Consider the following 17561-nt stretch of genomic DNA (forward strand, 5'->3'; position numbering starts at 1 on the left):
TCCGAGTATGTCACCCCAGCTTTGAAAAGCTCAGGTGTCTCTGCTTTTTTCTCACCAGAGACTGGTGAAGGGTTCTTCCTTATTGGAGGCTGTTGTGATGTTTGTTGTGCTTGTGATGGAGGTGTGTTTCAGCAGGGACATCTGGCCAGTGTCCCTTCATGATGGTGCTTTGTCACCAGACCAGGGCATTTCCTCAGTGTGGCATATTCCTCCTGTCTTTTGGGGGCTTTTCCACCTTCACCGTCACTCTGACCATCCCCTGTGTCTGTTAGCAGCTTTATCTTGGCCCTGCTATGTAAGCTAGGAAAATGCTGTTTGTTCTTTCCATTTTGAAGAAGGAAAAGTGAGGCAGAAGAGAAAACAGGCCACAGAAAAAGTCTTTAGTTGTGCCATGCCTTAGGCTCTAATCTGCTGTAGTCTTTGCACCTCTTTTTTGTGGTGTTTAAAAGTATGTGCACATCAGAAGGAAATCCTGAATTCCCACAAAATAGTAGCACTGGTTTCCAAGTCCTGTACCAAAAGCAAACCTTTCCTGTTTGGGGTTTTCCTCTGTGGGGAATTCATAGTGGACAGTCTTTGGCTGGCTGTTTGAAACATCTTTGGGATTTCCTCTTTGCAAAGTTCCCACCTTCCCACTTTGCAATCTAGCAGGTCCAGTACACTCCTGAATTTCACTCCTGCCTTTTAAATTACCTCTGAGACTGAATGTGTCGGTTTGTCTGGTTAGTGCTCTCATTTCAGAGGTAACCTTATCTGATGAGAAAAGTCCCTGGTTTCTAAATTGTGCCATGAGGGAGACATGGGCAAAGAAGAAAAATAGAAATTTGCTCTGCAATGACTGCTCCCTTCCTGCTTTCCCACACTTTGCTCAGAGTAAACGAGCTCGTGGTCTCATTCCTGCTGCCCAACTTGCTCCACACCAATTTCAGGACAAACAAGAGACTGCCTTTGATTTCCTGAAGATGCTGTCAGTGGAAGCTGGCTTTGAGAATTTTTTTTCTCTCTAAATGAGAAGGGTGGGGTCTCCTTCTGGCTGCACATGAAATTCTTCAAAGCAGAAAGTATTGTATCAGATGCAGCAGCAGAACAAATCCCATGTGATCAGAAAGCTGATCAACGAGATGCCTGCTTAATTGGGATGCTTGCCAGGGATGGGATTTGGAACAGCGTGCTTAATAGCTCCAAACAATAGCTGAATGCTTAGACGTTTTAAAGTGCGTTTTCAACAGAAAAGCTACCATGTTAAAAAAAAAAAAAAAGACCAAATACACAAAAGCCCCCACCAAACCCAAAACAAAACAAACCAGCACTTGACAGAGCAGCTTTTCACCAGTCTTCCTGAAATGGTCTTCAATGTGTGTGTCTATGATCCTGCATCTAAACATTCACTGCCAGATCTTGCGCCGCTGGTACTGTCCAGGAAGAGCCGATCTTTCTGCTGAGCCAAGAGCAAGGCCCCGGTGGTGGCTGTTTAATGAAGGTGCTCTCAGAGGAGAGCCATATCCCAGGTGGGCTGCCTGCTGCACGCTGCTCAGAGGAACCTATGAGGTGTGAATTAGTGGTTGCTGGCATGGTCTAATTTCTCTGAAGTTTCTGGTTGCTCTCGTTGCTGCTCACCGTTCGTGCAGAGCTGAGAATCATGTGTGTGTTGGGTGCCCGTGATGCATTTTTTAACAGACTGCTTCATACAGCACTTTAAAATGAGTCAGGCAAGAACACAGAGCAGAGTATTTGCTCAGCATGGTGTACCTGTCTGGAAGAGACCTTGGAGAGATCATATAGGTACCAAGTAGGAAGATTCTCCTAAAAGTTTTGACTTCTGAAATTCCAAATTCACTTTGACTGCTGGCTTTGGTCGATATGTGCTGGAAGCCCTCTAGGCTGGTTTTGCGTCTGTTTCTGCTTAAAAGTCATGTTGAAGGTGGATAGGGCTGGCCCTGGCATTGATAGGAAGAGCCATTTTGGTCAATGTTGTGTCTGGTGTCTCAGATATGGTCACTTTGTGCACTATCTCACCAATGCAAGATCACTCAAAAAATGCTGCACCCTGGGCCTAGTCCCCACTCCATTGTGCTTTATCCCTTTGCAGCAGTGTGATACAGACTTTTGGAGGTGGCCATGGAGGTGCTTCAGCACAGGGTCCTAATTGACATGGTGGAACAGGGCAGTGGTTTGCCAGGTGCTGCCCCGTTAGTGCCTGAACACGCTGTTGGTGGAGCACAGCAGTGTTGACACACCTGCCCCTGCAGCTGCCTCTGCTACTGCCTGGGGAAGCTGTTTCCTCTCTCTTTGTTTTCAAGCTCTTCATCTTTTCTTCCTGTCAAGGTCTTTGTAGCCAGGACTGTCCTGACAGCTCTGGGTCACCTATGCCTCTGAAGACAACTCAGACTTTAATCCAGCCATTGGTCCCCTCCTAGGGCAGTGGGATTCTGCTACCACTCCTTGGTGCTGATGGAGGGGTTAAAGCAGAGGGTGAGCAACCTGCTTGGCCAGTGATGCTTGGAACAAGTGCTGGAGCTGATTTCAACAGGTGCTTTGCACAGGCATTTGTTCTGTGCAGCAAAAACCTGATCTATATCTCAGCCTCTAGTCAAAGGCACACTAGGAATGAATAAACACATGTACCCTGGCCCACCCAGGAGCTGGTATCTGCCAAGAGACAGTGCTGTGGGGCGTTAACACCTGTCTTTTACTCTAGAGCAGCCCACAAATGAGAGATCCTTTGAGCTGAGTGTGTCTTTGCAGTCTGATTGGGGAAATGAGCATCTGTGGTGGTAGGTAGCTGGATCTTTGGCTGGTCGGATTCATTCCAGCATGCTCAGCCTTCACATGGGAGGGTGTTTTTGCAGCCAGCCCCATGCTGCTGGAGTTACACTGGAGGGGAACACAGGTGTTTGCTTTTTTTTACAGCATCAATTATGTTTTCAATATCAGGGTCTTCAGTCTTGTCAGTACAAGCTTCTTTATCATCATTTTTATCACCAGACTGTAAGCTGCCATTGTTTTTTGTGTGCTTTCCATGCATAGCTGCTAAGCAGTGACCTGTCTCCCCTCCTTCAGGCCATCAACACCTCCATATTTACAGTGGGTCTCTCATTTTCAGGCTTTCCCTTTTTGGGGTCTGAGGTAGCTCAGAATCAACACTTCCTGGCTGAGATGTCGCTTGTGTTTGACAAAACACCAGCCGCTCTTCTGCCTTCCTCTTCACACCCACTCTGTGTTTCTTGTCTAGCTTTAGCACAATTTCTGCTAGGCAAATTGAATGCAACTTCTAGTTTGTTAACAAAGTCAGCTGTTCCAGGTTCTGTCATCACCGGTGGTGACAAATACCCCTCTCTGGGATGGTGCCTTCTCTCTGCTCACACTTTCGACTCAATGGCTTCCATGCTTGGGATCGGAGCTCAGAGCTGTCAAAGCCCCCTGAGATGTATTCTGACAACACCCATTTCAGCTTTCTTTTTATTATTAATATTCTTACAAGTATTTTCATACTCAGTAAACCAGTCTTGTGAGCTGCTACCAACCTGAACCCTTTGCTATTGCACTGTAACCTGTTCCCTCTGCTCAGGAGTTACTGGTAGCATCCGTGTCCTACAGTTAATAAAAGTTAATTTGCAGGGAAGCCTGTCCCTGTATTTCCTGAATTTGCAAAAGGTTTAAGCAGGGCAGCAGGTGTAAATGGTGATACTTTCAATCCTTTTGTTTTGCCCTAGAGCACACCAGCAATTAAGTTGAGAGTTTGTTTTTTTAGTGTACAGTCATAGTATTACTCTGTCAGATCTCCTGGCTGTGTACAGTTGTGTTTTAGCCCCTGGTGGGATGTGGGAAAGAATGGGAAGGGTAAAAATGAGAAAATTCATGGGTTGTGATAAAGATAGTTTAATAGGTAAAGCAAAAGCTGCACACAGAAGCAAAGCAAACCAGGGAATTCATTCACCACTTCCCAAGGGCAGGCAGGTGTTCAGCCTTCCCCAGGAGAGCAGGGCTCCATCATGCATAACGATGACTTGGGAAGACAAATGCCATTACTCCAAATGTCCCTACTTCCTTCTTCCCCAGCTTTATAAGCTGAACATGGTGCTGTAAGCTGAACATCATGGGTCAGTTGGGGTCAGCTGTCCCAGCTCTGTCCCTTCCCAGCTCCTTGTTGCAGTCAACTCGCTGGTGGGTGGGGTGAGAGGCAGAAAACCCTTTGATTCTTTGTAAGTGCAGTAACAAAAACACCCCAGAATTATCAAGACTGATTCCAGCACAAATCCAAAACAGACCCATACCAGCTACCATGGAGAAAATTAACTGTATCCCAGGCAAAACCAGCACAGCAATCACAAGAGGTGGACTCAAGACATGTTGAGGGAGAGCAGTGCTGTTTGGAGTAAAAATTACAGTTGGGTTCTGGCTGCAAGGAAGAAATTTGCTCGAATTCCCTCAGGACATGGGAGACCTGCACAGACGTAGAGGAGAGAATTGGCTGGCAGCATCCTTATTACTGGTACTGATGCATGAGCCAGACTGGATTTCCCAATCCAAGACAGGCAGCCCGGTCTGGCAATGAGCACAGCCCATCTTTTCCCCTCATCAGCCACAATAAATACAGAGCTCCCTGGTGCCAGCTCACAAAGGAGCAGTTTTCAGAGTGCTTAGCACTCTCCAGACTTAAAACCCCAGTGCTTCTAGGTTTAATGTGTTGAGTGAGGTCTGCTTGTTCTCTGGCTGCACACCCGCTTGGCTGCCGAGTGTGAGTCCCCTGCCCGCGGGCAGGGTGTGGAGCAGAACTGTCACTTCCAATCAGGGAAGCAGGCACATGGTGCAGGCGGGCAGGAGGAGCGGTTGTGAAACCTTGGGAATGCGGCAGCAGATGTCAGGGCACGGAAATGGGTGAACAAACAGCGGCAGCAATAAAAACACATGCTGCTCCTTCACATACCTCTCTGCAGGTCTCCAGGATCTCAAGTAGCTCGTACTCCCCTGTTGTTCCTTGTGGACCTCTTTTTCTCTCCTTGCTTCAGCTTGGGTTCAGTTCAGATCCATTGGCCCTTGCTGATTGCTCCCAGTGAGGAGAGGGGCTGCTTTTGAGGAATGGCCTTGGGGATGGGGACTGTGTTTCAGGGAGCAGGATCTGCTTCCCAGTTTGTTGTGGCTTTGGTGGAGAGGCTGCTGTATTATCTTTAAGTGAATGTTTCTCAGCCCTTCTCACCAGTTTCTGGTGAATTCACTGAGTGTGAGGCATTGCAAGCCCCCAGCCTTCCCAGTCTGCACAAATGCCCTGGCACCCTCTGCTTCAGCAGTGGGAAGAACATCTCCCCTTTGTCTCAGAAACCAGGTAGGTCCTTGGGCTGGCTGCTGGTTGTGTTTGAGCCCAGGCAGGAGAAGCCTGCTGCAAAGGATCTCCTGACGTTTTGGAGCAATGTTTGTGCCACCACAGTCAGGATACTCCTGCTGTATTAGGTGCCGAGAAGCATAGGGTAGATTTGCCCACACATTTGTGCAAGGCACATATACTGCTAGGTTTAGGCTGCTATGGGTACATAAAACAAGTGCTGACAACGTGTCAGGACCCAACATAACCCTGTGCAGACTGGCCAAGCTGGAGAAGCTCCTTAAAATAGCATTTACAGTGTGAATAGTGACGGAAGTTCAGCAGATACCACTGTAATTACTGGTGCTCACACAAAAGAAAACAGTCTAATGGATGCTGCCTTCTCACTAAAGTGTTCAGGGAGTCACAGCAGTTGAAAATCCTAAAGAGCTTTTATAGCAGGAAAAGGTGAAAAATGTCTGGGAGCCACAGAGAATTGAAAGAGAGAAGAAAATTATTTAATAAAGGGCTGTGGATTGGAGGGTCTACGGATTTAATGACTAAAGTCTTCCAACAGCTGAAGCAGTGCTTGACTTGGGCTCAAAAGAAGGGAAAATTGTAAATCCCTCCCAGAGAGAGAATTATTTAGTTCTGCTACACTTAAAGCATCTGGCACCACTGATGCAGGAGGCTGTGTCTCCTCACTGAGAAGAAAGTGGGATGTATTCTGGCAGCACCCTGTCATTCCCTTTGCCACCAGCTCAGGAGCTGCTTGCTGTCACTGACCTTAGAAAGGGGCATTGTTTAGCTAAAGCTGTGTTAGCATAGTTTAGCTGGTGTTACTGTGGACTCGCTTCTTCCACATCACAACAAGCAAAGTATGAAAGTATCAGGATGAAGACGCTGTTGAGGAACACACTGTCCACGTCTGGTTTCCTTTAGAAGCCCACAGGACTAGAAGTACCAAATGAAAAGCAAGGAGGGAATGATGTGTGTGGCCAAAAAATTGCCCCAGGCCATTGTGTAAGCACACATGTATTTATTGCCAAGTAGAGGCTGTAGCTCCCAAGGATGGTATCATGTACATCTACAAAGGCGAGCAGCTTTAACTGGAACCCAGAGTTCACAGTGGAGCAGGTGACAGGAGGGAAGGTAAAAATAGGTGCAAGTCTTGGGCTGCTTCCACTGGGAGCTGCTTGAGCCCCTGCTAGAGGAGCAGGAGTGCTGCCATGCGGGCTCTAGTCTTCCAAGTGGGGGCAAGGGGAATGTTTCATCAGGTGTAATTGGTTTAATTCCCAAATGCACCTCAGATCTTGTACTTTAAAGTCTCACAAACTCCCTGGCTGTAGGGGCTACTCACAGACTTTGAGCATCTGCTTAGGAGCCTTGTGTGATCTAGCCTGCCTGGCAGCTCAGTAACTCCTTTCCCAGACCAGCACTGCTGGAGCAGTTCAGGCCAGGGAAGTGGGCTCTGGCCAGCCAGCTTCTTGCTGAAGCTCTGCTGTGCTCTGAGGGTCTGACTAACACAGTGCAGGGATCTGAAGTAGTCAAGATCTTTATGGCCTGTTGTTCTGTCTCCTCATTGCCCTTGCAGAATAGGTGGAGTCCTGGACCTTATACCGGTCCACCTCAGCCATCTCACCTGGTACACTATGTCCGTGGTACCTCCAAGCCTAAGACTCATCTTGCTTTTGCCAAAGCCATAAGGTCTGGCATGTTGTGACATTGATGAGTTTGGTGTCTTCTTGCTGCCATTCTCGTGGAGTGTGTGGAATACTCCTGCAAAATGGCTTTTGCCTGGAGGCTGTTGGCAGTCTGAAGCCAACCCCAGATGTGCAGGATGCTGGACCACCATCTCAGCAGAGATACCTCCCTGACTCTAAATGATCCCTTTTGTCTAGCTGAGCCACACTAGCCATGCTGATATGGAGCTCGGTGCAGGCTGATGGTGAATTCAGCCATGCAGCTGATTGGATTACCTGCTTCCAGGTCCTGAAGCTGCAGTTTGCCTTGGAGTCTCCCTGCAGCATTGCTGTGTAGACATACAGAAGCTGAGACATTTATTTGGGAATGAGAAGTCTGTTTAATTTGGGCCTGCCCTAATTGCTGGCATGAAATCCTTAATTGTGTCATTAAACTATAAAGATCATCAATATGCTTTGATCTGACAAATAAACATGCCTTGTATTCAGGATGAGTCACAAATCTGTGAGTCAGGAGAAGCCAATGGATCGCAATAAATGGCAATAAATGAATAGATTGGAGAGCACAGCATTTTGATGTGGCTAATCAAATTGTCTGAAAGGATTGAAGTGATGCAAGGCTTTGATGGGTAATCCAGGACAGAGCTTTTTAACTAATACTTTGTTTTTCCTCTTTCCATACACAGACAACATTTCCTGTGACTCCATCGCTTGCAACAAGCCCCACGATGGCTTTTAGTCCCTACCTGAGTCATGTTTCTCCTGGGATGGGCTTGGTTCCTGCAGAGCTTTTACCAAATACTCCTGTCCTGGTTTCCGGAAATCCCACTGTTACAGTACCAGGAGGCTCTGCCGGGCAGAAACTGATGCGTACGGATAAACTGGAGGTATTTGGACATCTGATACAGTACTGCTGACAGGGCTGAACAGGACATGTGGTCCCAGCTGTTGCTCTCTGCTAGAATGACCTGATGCAGCACAGTGCAGTTTAATTTGCAGCTTTCCTAACACAGAATTGTTGCTGTCTGATAGAGCAGACTCTTGTGGGGCCTGATCCCAAATCCTTGGAAATTTGGGAGAATTTACTCTCCTGATTTCACTGGGTGTTAGAGCAGGGTTGGGATTGTTTTTTGTGTGTAATCTGCCACACTTCAAAAAAAGAAATGCAAGTAGGTGATCTGCTCTTACACTGAGTAGGAGATGTTTTGGAAGTAGCAGTCACTTCCCTTGTCTAGAGGTGGGCTTATTGAGCTTTTACAGAAAGCTTTAAGATGGGAGTAGTGTGGGGGGGGCATTGGAAAGACATCTCTCCCCCCACAGTTGGCTGGGCATGCTGGGACTTAGTGTTAGAGGAGTTACAACTTCTTTGAAACCCTAAGCAGAGGCTCTGCAGGAGATAAGGGCTGAGGACCTGGATTCAGAGGCCCCTGCAGGTGTAAATTATAACACAGGAAGGTAGTGAAGAAGGGTGTAATTTCAAAACACATTGTTTTGTATTATGTGCTTTATCTTGCCTTGCTGACGTCTCACCTTTCCCCACACTCAGTCTGATAGTGCCATGGTATGTGATCTGCACCACTAGCTGTAGTACTCAACAACTTCTCTCAGCTCCTCAGACAAGGAAACCTTGCAGATCCATTTTGTGAAACCTTTTCCTCTGCCTCTGATGCTTCAGTGGTCATAACTTAAAAGGGAGCTGCAAGATCTTAATAAAACTAGTAATTTTGGCAACACCTTCAAACATATTGCTGTGTAATCAAATGTGCTGTCATGTAATGCCAGGGTTGGGGTTTTATTGTGAAGGGCAGTAGACTATTTATGTGAAAGAGGCACCTCATATTTAAGAAAAACCACTTGTTGCAAATAACAGCAGCATGTAACATTTAGAATTAAATGTCCTACCCAAGAGTATACTCCATAACAAATACATAATGTAGGTGAGACATAAATGGCAGAGTTATTAACATTTAAGCTTTAGAGGCAGAGCAGGAATCCTGAGCTCCCCAAGTTTTGTCAAAATGACATTGTCTTTATGGGGTCACTTTCCATTCTGCACAAATTATGTATTTCACTTGCATTTGGTAATTGCCCTTATTAACATTGTGGTTTTTTTCATCCCCTGAAGCAGTTGTGAGTAGTACCAGTTGCTCCTGTGACTTTGATATATGTGCTACCCCAGATGAGCATGGATTTAGAATACACATGTGCTTTAATGTGGCCAACTGAACTGATATTCTGTGTTGAAAATACTGAATGAAGAGTAACTTGATGTTCTGCTCAACAATGTGACTTTCTTTTAAGGTTTGTCGAGAGTTTCAGCGTGGAAATTGCACACGTGGTGAGAATGATTGCCGCTATGCTCACCCTATAGATATTGCAATGATAGACACAAATGAAAATACTGTTACAGTTTGCATGGATTACATCAAAGGTCGATGCTCTAGGGAGAAATGCAAGTACTTTCATCCCCCTGCACACCTGCAAGCCAAAATCAAGGCAGCTCAACACCAGGTGAACCAGACAGCTGCAGCTGCAATGGTAAGTAGAGCTCTTCTCAGGCTGTAATTCCATTGCTAAGAGATTTCACATGTCATATGTGTTGTTTGTGGAAAAGTAGAGAGCTTTGTAAATGGCTGACTAGAGAGCCGAGAGCATGTGCAAGATGCATCCCATCTCTTCATCCTTTCTCTGTGCTCACCACAGCATGAAGCCCTCAGTGGCACAGTACATCTCGCCAGGTATGGACATGGTGACCAACCCAGTGATTTGCTGACATGACATTGTGATGTGACATGAATGCAAGTGCAGCAGCACTTGGAACCTTCCTTGGCTAAATCGTAGGGATCAGTTCAGTTTCCTCAGTACACAATGAAAGCAAGACTGCCCATCCCACAATTAGATCCCTTGCAGGGAGATCCTGGCCTGCTGAAGTCAGTAGCAAAATTTCCACTTAAAACAGACAAGATATCAATTGTTTGAGCTTAACAAACTTGTGACTGATACCTTTGCCAAGGCTTAGTGAAATTACAAGACACAAACCAGGGGTGACTTCCTGACCTGTTTGATGCTTTGGACCTGGTAGAGGTAGTCCCACTGCACTTTAATTTGAATTGTGTCTATATCTACACTTCTGAAAACGAGTCAAGGAAGACTTACCAGATGAAACTCTTAGCTGGAGTGTGCTGTTTTTTTTAATTCGGTTTAATGGCACCTGTTTATTCCAGAGATGAGAGAGCTGGGGAGGGAAGGAGAGGTCCAGGGGATCTTAACCATGTGTATAAATTCCTGATGCAGGACATGAAAAAGGTGGAGGCAGACTCTTCTCTCTGATGTCCAGTGAATAGGACAATGGCACAAATTGAAATTCAGGACATTTCATTTAAACATAAAAAAATTCTTTACCAAAAAAAGATCAAACACTACAACATCTCTATCGTTGGAGACACTGAGAACCTGCCTGGATGCAGTCCTGAGCAAGCTGCTGTAATTGACCCTACTTTGAGCAGGATTTTGATCTAACTGATCTCCAGAGGTGCCTTCCAACCTCATCTGTTCTGTGATTTTTTTTAAAATTTTTTTAAATTAATATTAGAAAGGCTCTTGCCTCCTCTTTGATTTAGAATTGAGGCTACCAAAATTTTTCTAAATACAATTTTCTTTTTAAGATAGTAAAGGAATTTGCTTTTCATTTGTGCTGAAGCATAATGCAAAACCAGGGCAACTCTAGAAATTAAACAAGTACCCTCCTTGTAGCATCAATATTACCTGGAATATAATTTGAACAACCAGTTTATAGTGCAGTATTTATTTGTCCTGCAGAGTTTATTTATTAGTTTTCTGATTGTTTTTATTATTGTTGAGATAAGAACCTAGGTCTGTTGAAAAATAACCTTCTGAAATGAAACTCTTGTGTTTTTTACAATTGAATCTTTATTTTTTCACTAATTATCTAGGACACTGCTACTTAACCAAAGCCAATGCATGTTTTATTCATGCTGCTGGCTTCTCTTAAAAATGTAATTAACCTTATTTGTATGCTGTTAACTAGAACCTTTAAAATATTTATTGATGGCTTGTTGCATCACGCCTGCTACCAAAACAGTCTACATTATTCATTGACTTTTCAAGGTTTGATGCATTTACTGTATCTGTTGAGGTGTAAGACTTTAATAATGGGAAGAGCGATGCCCCATTTTCTTGGACCAAAATATAGATGACAAACAATGGGTGTACCTTCTAAAACCAGATTTGAAATGACTTCAAATCTAAATTCAGAACTTCTGAGGGACCAATCCTGCAGTTACTTGACATGCACAAGTAGTAGCTTTACTCACTCCTGCTTGGCTGAAGTCAGTGCAGCGCTTGGATGAACTGGGCCAGGCTCGGTCCCCAGTTCAGGATGGCACTTAAGCACGTGCTTGAAGCTCCCTCCGTGTCCAGTGGTCCTTCCCTCTCCACGAGTGCTCTGCTGGCCCCTGCATGGCTGTAGGTGCAGCACTGGGGCTGCAGCCCAGTGCAAGTGCCCTTGCAGGTGCTGATCCCCGAGCGCTCCTGACCCGCTGTGCCAGCCGCCGCGACGAAGCCCTAAAGCACATGTCCTGTGATGACATTTCTTTACTTTTAAAACTTACCGAGGCAAAATAGCTGAGTAGCCGCTAGGCCAGGTAATTACCCAGCCACCCCACGTTGTGCATGCCTCGTCTTTTTAATATATTGTATAATGCATTCACTTCTTTTATTTTTTTTTCTCTTCGCCTCCCCAAATTGTTGCTCTCTCTTGACACACCTCTGCTTGCTGTTTTTGTTACTGTGCTTGACCCCCCTCCCTGGCCCATTGCCATCATGTGCTCGCTGCCTGCTAATTAAGACTCAGCCAGCTGTCAGATCACTGAAGCGACCGCTCGAGGCAACCTTTGACCTGGTACTTGGACCTTTCACCTTCTTGCTTTGCACGTAACCATCTTAGTCTGCATGAAAGCTCTTGGTCTGTGGTGTTAGTGCCCGGGGAGACTGCCCATCCCAGCCAGAAATGTTGCAGTGTGCGTTCAGACATGCCAATCCTGTGCCCCACACACGATCCACTAATATTTGAGCTTTGCCTCCTGAAGGCTGGCTGTGTTTTGGAGGCAGTGAATAATCTTGAGGGGAGGCAGCTCTGGCTTTTGAAGTGTTTTTTTCAGACATTGGCAGCTTTGGAGTCACAAGATGCAGTATTTCAGTGAGAATTTAACTCATTAAGTCTGCAGTGGGCTGTAAATGCCAGAGGACTGGGTGGTGTGGGACAGATCCAGCAACTTTTTGTGGTATTCACAACATTACAGCCTTGCCTGGCAGTGCCGTGCTGGTACCGCCCTGCACAAGGATGTTCCTGTGCAATGGGCACAAGTAAGATTTAGGGGGAGAGAGGGCTAAGCAGTGTCCTTGGAGGTCTGTGCTGGGAACTAAAGCAGGTTCAGTGCAGGACCTAGGTGGCATGTTCAGAGGAACTGTCTGGTTCCTTCCCTCATATCCCAGTGGGACAGTGTCAGCAAAGGGAACTCACTCTGGGTGCCTTTTGCTTCAGTCTCAAGCACAGGATCTGCTCCCTGAACTTCTGCCTGCAAGCTGTCTTCATATAAGCTACCTTCGGTTATTTTGTGAGTCTCAAATAATATGTTTTACTTGGTTTTGTGATGCTCAGATTGAGGCAAAAGCCATTCTCACAGTCTGCTGTCAGTCCTGGCTCCATAGAAGACAACTCCTTCCCATTTTCTCATATAACAAGGGATTCAATACATCTAAAAAAACCAGCTGCTGTTGCCCAGTTACAGCGGGAATAGGGAATAATGGACACAGTGGAGCCATGAAACCATCAAGCTGGTTTTGCTTCTCATTCCGAGAGCTAGGAAGCAGAGACTGATCTGCTCCCCATCCTCCCTGAAGACTTACTTTTGGGTTTAAGTAGTCAAGGGATTCCTTATCAGAGTTTTAGGCAGCAGCAGTAGGAAGCCTTACTAGGGACTGGCTTCCGCCAGCAGTGGTGGAATGATGCTGTAAATGACGTCGCAGCCTCTCACTTCCCGCTGCTCCCAAAGCCAGTGCAGGCAGGACCTGCACAGTGCCTCGCTGCCCTCTCCAGGAGCCACGTCTCTGAGGAGACATGGTCTGGCAGAGAATGGGAGAGCCTTTTACTCCCCCACTGAACAAAACCCCACAAGATAAGTCACTTGTTAATAGTCTTCCTGCTCTGACACATCGGAAGGCTTGCAACCATGTTGTTGGAATATGCTGCCTCCTCTGAACCCTTCTCAAAGACTTCACCAGAGGAGGAGTCACAGTGGTGATAACAGCATGTATAATCTTCAGAGGAAACAGCTCACATTGCTTCTGCTGCTTGCCAGGGAACAGGGGCTGCCTCTGCCCTCTCAGATCAGTCTGTATTTGTCACACCTGGAGCTGAAGCAGCAGACCCAGCTCCTCTTTGCTGAGTGCAGAGGGATGAAAGTGTGATCTGATCTCAGGAGATTGTTATGCCAGGGGAACTTGCAGGTGCAATTATATTGTTTGTTGCAAAGATTTAATCCATTTCTTGTCTTGCAAAAAAATAAAGAGAGTTTTGTTAACTGGCACATGGGAAATTTTGACTTTGGCATGCAGTGTGTTTTTATCTGTCAGTCTTGCTGAAGGATTGCTTTCCTTGCCTTGCAGAGAAGTGGCACAAGCCTCTTTGTTCCGATGCTTGTTCCAGCAGGAATGTGGCTTTCCCAGCCCAAAAATGAGAGGTTGCCTGGCATTATTGTAGTGGAAATTGTTCATTGGAATCAGTGCAGGGCTGTCACATGGATACTGAATTGAATTAACCCTTTCACCGGTGCAGTGGCCGGATCACGCTGCACAGGTTGTGTACCCATGTGTGCACACAAACACACATGCAGAAAAGGAAGTCAGAATAAGTTACTCTGGAGATGTTGCATTTATTTATTTGGGTTTCTCTACCTGGCTGATGTTCAGGGAGCAGTGGTGGGACTGCCATAGCTCTTTTCTCCCAAGGGACTATAGCAGGGTAGAAGGAAGGGTGATGCTGGAGAGACTATGGGATAGTCTGTTGTGCCTTGACATTCCTGTGGCCTGTTGGTGCTCCTGACTATAGTGCTGGGCTTGGGAATTGTCCTGTGAAGAGCCGAGGCAAGGCCTCAAAACCTTCAGCTGTTCTGCCTTTGGCACTGCCATTATGAGATAATGTGCTTTTTGGGGTGGTGACAGCCTTTGGCCAAGAAGCAGGGAGTCAAAAGTCTATTATGTGCCTGGCACAGTTGCTTTGCTATAATTAGTAAATTCTTTTTCTGAGGAAGACTTTGGAAGTGTCTGAAAATAATTGTTTAGCAATCAGGCACTGTAAGGAGCATGAATTCAAGCAGCAAGTTCTTCAGTCAGTGTTAATCTGTAAAACCTCTCTGATGTACACGAGGCTACTCCAGTCTCCACCAGCTGCAGATGACTCCTGTGCCTGGAGGAACATTCATGTAGCCATCATTAAGTAGATGAGATATAGATACAGTCAGATTTAACATAGACACCAATGAGAGCTTACCTAGAAATGAAAACTCTTAGATCTTTACCTCAAAGACCTCATCCTAAAATGTCGACCTTAAGTAAAAGATTTTGGCGTCTGTGTCTGAGAATATTGTCCCATCTTTGACTGTTATCTTCTGGCACCAGCCAGAAGAAATCTGGAAAGCTTAAATCCTGATGCTGCCAGTGGATGCCTGCTAGCATTAGCAGAGGATGTGTGCATGTCTGAGGGCAGTTTTGCAAATGCAATTTCTTCTAATTTTCTTTTTTAATATTAAAACCACCCAAAAGCCACCATGTGAATAGAGGTAGGATGGAATAATGTTTTTCCTGGAAGTATCTTACTTAACATTTCTCAGATGAGCAGTCTCCTATAGCAAATTAAATTTAAAGTGAAAACTGTTTCTAGATGGCGACAAACTATTGCAAGCTTTCACTTACATTTTGTTGTGTCTTGATCTTCATAATGCTTTAAAATCTCTTTACCTGTGTCCTTTCTTCTGAGTACTGTTTGTTTGTAGCTTTAACCCTTCATTAGCCAAACCTCCTCCATTGCCTACCATTCACTGTCACCTATTGAAAAAAAAAGTAGGTATGATAACCCTATTTTTCAGCCATTGCTTTGCTACATGATACAGACTAACAACTAGTCAGAAATGACCTGATTCTGCATGACTTCCACGTGCGTAAATCTCATTGACGTCAATGGGAGCGTTACGTGCAAAAGGACTGCGGGGCATAATTAAAAAGGACCCTTTTCTATCACAATGTGGAGAAAAAAATGTGGTTTCTACTTGGGTACAATGAAAAGCTGTAAATCATTAGAAACATTCCTGTCTCCTAAGAACCTGACATACTACTTTGCTGTTGAGACACGCTTGGGTGAATGATGAGTAACTCACTGAGAAAAGTTCCTGAGTTGGGTTAATGCTTTTTACCAAGTCTGATCATGAAACAGGTTTAACAGGCTGGAAGGACCTTGGGTGGTGTGATAGAACAAAACGAGGGGATTTGTCAATGGCTTTTTCCACTGTTAGTAATGAGTGAGCAGTATTTGACTGATGGAGGCCACCTTCTAGAAAGTGAGGGCAGGTCCAAATGTGCTGGTGGTGGCTGTGCTGCTGGTGTGAGCAGTGGAGAATCAGGCCTGGTCTTGACCATGTTGCTCAGCCTCTCTACTAACAAGTGGAAATGCATTTTACAGTAAATGTAATGTTATGTGCGTGATTGGCAACAGCTACTGCTTTACCACCTGGACACTTGGGTTGGCTGCACACAGTGTGCACATTTCCACACATGCACACATACATGTAGGCAGGTGTTGAACCAGAGGCAAACTTCCCTTTTTTTCCATGGCATTTGTTGCTTATGCTAATCTTACTGTTTTAAAGTAGTCATCTACTATATTTTTCTTACCTGTTTGTTTTGGGTTTTTTAATGCTTGTTGCCTGCAACTGCTCTTTGTAGCACCCTACCCAGGTGATCAGCTCTCCCCTTCCTTCTCCTCATGCTTTTTTTTTACCTCTGTGCCCAAGTCAGTCCTGCTGAAAAGCTCGTTAGCATCCCTCCTCCTTCTGGACTCTCCCCCTTCTCCTAGTGCATTTACTAACTGCTTACCTAGTGAAGCTGTTGTTTCATCTACTACTTGTACTGTGACTTAGCTGCTCTTCTCTTTCCTGTCTCGCTAAGTTGATCACAGTTGCAGGTGATTTGCAGCCAAGACCCCCTATTATTTATTGCATGCATGACCTACATCTGGGCCCCTTTATTTACTCCACTTGTCTTTAATGATCCCTTATCCACAGGCCCTGCCGCCTGGTGCACTTCAACCTTTACCAAAGAGGCCAGCACTTGAAAAAAACAATGGTGCCACCACAGTCTTTAACCCAAGCGTTTTCCACTACCAACAGGCTCTAGCCAACATGCAGTTGCAACAGCCTACATTCATCCCCACAGGTAAGCATCTCCTTGCTTTCCCCACCATCACGGTTGTTTATTTTATGACCTCAGTGTTCAGCTAATGAGCAGATTTGTAAGAGTCCTTAGCAAAAGAGTTATTGGTGTGTAGTTTCATGGTAAAAATGGATGAAAAATTAACATCTGTTTGACTTTTTTTTCCCTTCACGTACTACAATTCAGAGCTTTTCACTTGTAAAAGTCCCTTCTTAGCATTTTTTTGTGTGGTTTGGGGTTTTTTTAAGCAGTCAAACTAAGAAAAATGTCTGCATGTTTCTTGAATTCATACTTTCTGTTTCTCCTCCTTATGGTTCAACTGGTTAATCCCAAATTAATTCTTTAACTCTTGCGTAGCGCTCTTACGCACTCATATTAAAATGTCTTATGGACCTCTGTGCCTGCTCTCTTGAAGCTGCAGGTATCTTCATGAGCTTCTGTCTCAGTGACCTACATATTCCAGCAGCTGTGATGTTTACAGAGGGAATGGTTCGTCTTTAGTAAATATGAATTACATAATCCTCTTTAAAGGCATATATTTCCCTCTTGCTTGTCTTTTGACCAGTATGATACCCTAAGCTTTTTAAAAGCAATTTAACTCCCAGCTTTTATTGTACCTTTAAGGTCTCAGAGTAAAATTGAAAGATGCAGTTCAGAAATCCATATAGGACTGGAAATATTAACGTGGCAGATGTGACTGACTGCTGACTGGCCAATTAACATCTGCTCACTGCAACCAAATCAAGAACAAAACCTGCTTAGAGTAGTAAGCATTGTAAGTGGCTGAATTAGGAATATTCCAAAGCTGATAGCTCGTGTTTTAGTATCATTATTATCATTCAGAGCATCATGAGAAAATTAATGCCCAATGTTTTTAATGTTTAATGCTATATTTACTTGCCAGATGATATTCACAAAAATATACAAAGTATTTCTCTGGGCTGACCTCTGGAGGTGAACACACAGTGGACCTGAACCTTGGCCTTGCTGTGTCTTGGGGTCAGGGGAAAAGCTTTAGAGACAGTCCTTATCCTGAGACCAAACTCTCAGGTGGA

The 17561-nt window shown here is 45.1% G+C and overlaps 1 protein-coding gene across 7 annotated transcripts in view; it reads left to right on the plus strand.

The window, feature by feature from the left end:
* MBNL3 (muscleblind like splicing regulator 3) overlaps nt 1-17561 on the plus strand; it is a 93386-nt gene that overhangs the window by 60950 nt on the left and 14875 nt on the right. For all 7 annotated transcript variants that reach the window (XR_004359563.1, XR_004359564.1, XM_032701694.1 and 4 more), the window contains 3 exons: nt 7689-7889; nt 9304-9540; nt 16359-16509. Coding sequence is in view for 5 of the 7 variants with exons in the window: in XM_032701694.1 (XP_032557585.1) it covers nt 7689-7889; nt 9304-9540; nt 16359-16509 (589 nt within the window). In the remaining 2 variants the exon portion in view is untranslated. The remainder of the gene's footprint in view (nt 1-7688; nt 7890-9303; nt 9541-16358; nt 16510-17561) is intronic.

The sequence above is a fragment of the Chiroxiphia lanceolata genome, chromosome 14 (assembly GCF_009829145.1).
Source record: "Chiroxiphia lanceolata isolate bChiLan1 chromosome 14, bChiLan1.pri, whole genome shotgun sequence".
Taxonomy (NCBI): Eukaryota; Metazoa; Chordata; class Aves; order Passeriformes; family Pipridae; genus Chiroxiphia; species Chiroxiphia lanceolata.